At 40.7% G+C, this 5,878-nt stretch overlaps 1 protein-coding gene across 2 annotated transcripts in view; it reads left to right on the top strand.

Annotated features, from left to right (window-relative positions):
* Window positions 1–5,106, top strand: part of RNF168 (ring finger protein 168) — a 25,710-nt gene extending 20,604 nt beyond the window's left edge. For both annotated transcript variants that reach the window (XM_003792668.3, XM_012806910.1), the window contains exons 5-6: window positions 3,762–3,843; window positions 4,092–5,106. In XM_003792668.3, coding sequence (XP_003792716.1) covers window positions 3,762–3,843; window positions 4,092–5,042 — 1,033 coding nt within the window. In that variant the 3' untranslated portion in view covers window positions 5,043–5,106. The remainder of the gene's footprint in view (window positions 1–3,761; window positions 3,844–4,091) is intronic.
* The last annotated feature ends 772 nt before the right edge of the window (window positions 5,107–5,878 follow it).

Raw genomic sequence — 5,878 nt, 5'->3', positions numbered from 1 at the left:
GCCCGCCACAACGCCTGGCTGTTTTTTGTTGCAGCTGTCATTGTTGTTTTGTCGGGCCCGGGCTGGATTTGAACCCGCCATCTTAGGTGTATGTGGCTAGCGCCTTAGCTACTTGAGCCACAGGCGCCGAGCCTGGTCTATGAACTCTTGAAAACCATGGAAATAATCTGAGATGGTTAGAAAGAAGAGAGCTACTCACATAATTTATTCTTGAAGCATGAAGAGAGATGTGAAACACAGCAGGCTTTTCACTGAGCTATTAATTTTTGCAGATTTGTGCTTTTTCTTTTTTTTACTCAAGATCTCCATGCTTTTCCCATTGTCTCAAAACAAACCAGTTGGATTCCTCTTTCTCTTGGTTTAAATTCAAGGAACAAATCTGGGCCATGATAGGCTCATCTTTTTCTTTTTTTGTTTTTTTGGCCAGGGCTAGGTTTGAACCCACCACCTCCGGCATATGGTCTGGCACCTTTGAGCCACAGGCACCCCTGATAGGCTCAGCTTCATTGAAAGTGTTTACTATTTATCATCTAGGTCATTTCCCTCCTCCTTGCCTTTTTTCAATTTATGCATCATACTTCTATTCTATCATACAAAAAAGCATGAAGCAGGTAGTTCAATAGTGGAGTGATTGACTTTTTCAAAACATTCCTCCAGAATATAGAACCAATGGCTTTATGAGGATCTAAGCTTTTATATAGTAATTTATAGCTGGAAAAGTTTAATAAGCACAAACTAGACTTGAAAGACTTGTAAGGGCTTCTGGTTCAACTGAATATATATGTGCAAGTAAATTACATTCTTCTAAAATTTTGGATCTGGGGCTGGGCACAGTGGCTCACGCCCATGATCTTAGCACTCTTGAGAATCTGAGGCAGGTAGATTACTTGAAGCTCAGGAGTTCTAGACCAGCCTGAGCAAAAGCCAGACCTCTCTCTTAAAAAAAAAAAAAGTAAAAGCAGAGGTAGTTCATAATGATATAATAATCTGCTTAGGGATATATAACTCATGAATATATAACTGAACATATATTTTTAATATTTCTATTTTGTACTTTTTAATTTAATTTAATTTTTTAATTTTTTTTATTTTTTGCAGTTTTTGGCCAGAGCTGGGTTTGAACCTGCCACCTCCGGCATATGGGGCCCGTGCCCTACTCCTTTGAGCCACAGGTGCTGCCCCTATCATTGTTTTTTTTAGCTGGCCTGGGCTGGATTCACACCCACCAACCTCAGTATATGTGGCTTGAGCTGTAACCACTGTGCTACAGGCGCTGAGCCCTTTTTTTTTTTGAGCCCATTTCTTTGTTTGTTTTTGTTTTGAAACAGGGTCTTGCTCTCTTGTTGCCTGAGCATGAGGGGAGTGTCATGTTCTTAGGTCACTACAACCTCAAACTCTTGGGCTCAAGTAATCATCTTCCTTTAGCTTCCTAAGTGGCAGGAACTTAAGAGAGGTATGTCATGATACTCAGCTAATTTTCCTATTTTTTTTTTTCTTTTTGCAGTTTTGGCCAGGGCTGGGTTTATGGGGCCGGCGCCCTACTCCTTTGAGCCACAGGAGCCACCCTTATTTTTCCTATTTTATTTATAGATGGGGTCTTGCTTATTGCTCAGCCTGGTCTTAAAATTCCTGACCTCAAGGAATCCTTCTGCCTTGACTTGACCTGCCAGAGTGCTATAGTGCCAGCCCTCAATTTGTTAAATATGCATACTATTTATTTATTTTTTTGAGACAATCTCATTATCACCCTATCACCCTGGGTTGAGTGCCATGGTTTCATAGTTTACAGCGATCTCAAACTTTTGGGTTCAAGCAATCCTCTTGCCGTAGGCTCCTAAGTAGCTGGGACTGTAGGTGCTTACCATTTTCTTGACTAGTAGAGATGGGGTCTCATTCTTGCTCAGGCTGGTCTCGTAACTCCTGAGCTCAAGCAATTCACCTACCTCGACCTCCCAGGTGCTAGGCTTAAAGGTATGAGCCACCACACCCAGCCACCTACCACTTTATATCATGCCTTTTTATTCCTGTTTTTGTAGCATTTTTTTCCATTGTAATACAAACTTATTATGTTCAGTGGCAAACACCCTATTAAGGATAGTATCTTTAAATAGTTGATATAAAAAGTATATATAATAAAATCTCCGTACAAAAATGGTTTAAAAATCGAATCATGAGATTTTCTTGACCAGTAGAAACAAAAAAATATAATGAAGTTATTTCTGGCATAAAGAAGAAACTAACATGGGCAGTGCCTATGGCTCAGTGGGCAGGATGCCTGCCCCATATACCGAGGGTGGTGGGTTCAAACCTGGCCCCAGCCAAACTGCAACAAAAAAAAATAGCTTGGCATTGTGGCAGACGCCTGTAGTCCCAGATCCTTGGGAGGCTGAGCCAAGAGAATCAACCTAAGCCCAGGAGTTGGAGGTTGCTATGGGCTGTGTGACACCACGGCACTCTACCCAGGGTGATAAAGTGAGACTCTTTCTCTACAAGAAAAAAAAAAAGAAGAAGAAGAAACTAACATCCTTTCTCCTTGCTTAAAATATCATTTCTATTATAGTCTTTATATTGTTCTGATGCCATCCATCTTTTAAAATTTTTTGTTGACAATTAAGAAATATTTAGATTTGGCCAGTCATGGTGGCTCACCCCTATATAATCCCAGCACTCTGGGAGGCCAAGATGAGAGAATCCCATGAGCTGAGGAGTTTGAGACCACCCTAAGCGAGACCCTGTCTCTACTTCAAATAGAAAAATTAGGCTTGATGCCTGTAGCTCAGAGGCTAGGGTGCCAGCCACATGCACTGGAGCTGGCAGGTTCAAACCCAACCCAGGCCTGCCAAACAACAATGACAATTACAACCAAAAAAAGAAAACAAAATAGCTGGGCATTGTGGCAGTAGTCCCAGCTACTTGGGAGGCTGAGGCAGGAGAATTGCTTAAGCCCAAAAGTTTGAGGTTGCTGTGAGCTGTGACGCCAAGGCACTCTATTAAGGACGACATAGTGAGACTCTGTCTCAAAAAAGAAAAAAAATTAGCTGGGCATAGTGACAGGCCCCAGCTACTCAGACGGCTAAGATAGATTACTTCAGTCCAGGCATTTGAGGTTTCTGTGAGCTAGGCTGAAGGTATGGTATGCTAGTCTGGGCAACAGAGTGAGACTCTGTCTAAGAAAAAAAAAAGGTCAGGGCGGTTCCTGTGCCTCAAAGAAGTAGGGTACCGGCCCCATATACCGGAGGTGGCAGGTTCAAACCCAGCCCCAGCCAAAAAAAAAAAAAAAAGGCAGCACTTGTGGTTCAGTGGGTAGGGTGCTGGCCCCATATACCAAGGGTGACAGGTTCAAACCCAGCCCTGGCCAAATTGCAACAAAAAAATAGCTGGGCATTGTGGCAGGCACCTGTAAATCCCAGCTACTCGGGAGGCTGAGGCAAGAGAATCACCTAAGCCCAGGAGTTGGAGGTTGCTGTGAGCTGTGTGACACCATGGCACTCTACCAAGGGCAATAAAGTAAGACTCTGTCCCTACAAAAAAAAGAAACATATTTGACTTTTACTTCCTTTTCTACTCTTTTTCACTGAAATGTCAGTACTTGTCTGGGATTTAGTTTTGCCCTGAAGTTATACCGGAATACCTGAGGCAAGAATGTAAAATATGCTTGGACAAACTAGATGATCATAGCACAAATAGTTAATCTGGCTTTATTATATTGGATGACTACCTCTCATTCATATGATTTAAACTTTGGTAAACTTTTTTCAAAGGTATTTGTCACCTAAATCTCAGTTTGGGTCAGCATCACAGTCTGAAGTTGTACAAGAAATCAGGAAAGACTCCATATCTAAGGTATGTTGATGCTGTTTATGGATTTCAATCTGTAGGTTTTCATGGAAGTGAAAATAAAGTGATGGCTTAATCTAAATTGGCATACGGAAGAAAAATACCACTAGGAAAGAATTGATATGCCTCGTTAGTAATGCTTAATAATGTATAGTGACAGTTCAGCTATGGTATCAGTGTAATTAGACATATATATGTATATCATGATTTGATGTTTTTCCCTGGTTTATTTGGTCTTTTTCTGTTTTCTACAGGAAATTGACAATAGTGGTGAGAAAAGTCCTACATGGCAAGACACAGAAGTTGAAGAAGATATGCCAACACTTTCCCCACAAATATGCCTTGAAAATCAAGAACAAAGTGCAAAATCTTCAATGGAATCACCTATGCCATGGTTGTGTGCCTATAGTTCAGAATGGTGCCTTGAAGGAAAAGTCGAAACAAGACCAAATAATCATGATAAAGAGTTGTGTGTCTTAAATCATGAGGGACCACAAACCAAAATTCCCTACTCAAAAGAAGCTGCAGGTAAGCCTTGTGGCAAAACAGAGAGTGGGTGCACTGTATCAGGTATGACACAGATAATTGGAAACAACACAGTCGAGACAAAAAATGAAGAGTCTCATCTGATCAGTTTGGATATTTCCAAAAGAAAAAACGAGGAATCTTTATTTAAAGCAGCTAAGGATCCATGCTTTTCTGGAAAAAGAAGGAAAATGTTCCCCAGATGTTCATCTGATCAAGAGGAAACAGAAATAAACTTCACCCAAAAACTGATAAATTGGGAGCATCTGCTTTTTGAAAGACATAAACAAGAAGAACAGGACAGATTATTGGCATTACAGCTTCAAAAAGAGGTAGATAAAGAACAAATGACGCCAAACCGGCAGAAAGGATCCCCTGATGAATATCCATTACGGTCTACACCCTCACCTTCAGACAAATTGCTAAACAGACAGAGGAAGAATCCCAAAGATAGGAGCTTCACAAGACAAAGTGACACAGAGCGTTCAAAACCACGGAGAGGCTCAAAAGATGAAAACTGGCAGTCGTCTTTGAAGATCCAGTTGAGGCATTCCATTAATGGGAGAAAGAGGCCAAATTCTACTAGAAATAATAGTAAGGTACCTAAAAGTGCTCATTCCCTACAGTCCCGGAATTCACAGAAAAGTATTTTTCAAATGTTTCAGAGATGTTCAAAGTAATGCACGAGTAAAGGGAGTGTTTTGTGATCTAGTAAGGCCAGATTGTGAAGCTCTCATTTCTATCGTAGAATATGTATAAACTTGTTATTATTCTGCTTTGTAGTCACACCCATATCTTTAATTAAAGGACTATGTGATTATCAGGGAAGAATGCACAAATGTGTTTTTGCAGAGCTCAGTGATGAGCAAGTGTCTCTCTATTGTTCGATTGTTAATAACTGTGATACACTAAGTTTTACAGTCCTTATGGATGTGAAAATGCCTTGGCCAACACCAAGAAATTTTCAAGTGCCATTGTATTTCCCAAAAATGCATGTTTTATGGCCTTTGCTGGCTTTTTTGTCATGACTAGTAATCAAAGCAATGTTAAACTATTCCAAGTAATTAAGGAATCCATGCAGAGTTTAAAGTGTAAGTTTTCTTGCTATTTTCCCATCTATCTCCAGAGTATGTGAAATGTATCTTCTGTATCACTAAAAGAATCTAATTTCTAGCTCCAGTTTAAGATATAAGCATTATAGCATGTCTGTTGATTTTTTTTTTTAAGACAGTCTCTATGTCACCCTCAGAATGCTGTGGCATCACAGCTCACAGCAACCTCCAACTCTTTGGCTTAAGCAATTCTCTTGCCTCAGCTTCCCAAGTAGCTGGGACTACAGGTTCCTGCCATAACACCTGGCTATTTTTTTTTTGTTGCAGTTGTTTAGCTGGCCCAGGCTGGGTTCGAACCCACCAGCCTCGGTGTATGTGGTTGGCGCCGTAACCACTGCTATGGGCCCCAAGCCATGTCTGTGGATTTTTAAATGAATTAAGATCAATGTTAAAGCTGGGCACAG

This window comes from Otolemur garnettii, unplaced genomic scaffold (genome assembly GCF_000181295.1).
Source record: "Otolemur garnettii isolate 467f Iridium unplaced genomic scaffold, OtoGar3 scaffold00060, whole genome shotgun sequence".
Taxonomy (NCBI): domain Eukaryota; kingdom Metazoa; phylum Chordata; class Mammalia; order Primates; family Galagidae; genus Otolemur; species Otolemur garnettii.
This window is presented reverse-complemented; position numbering and strand designations above follow the sequence as displayed.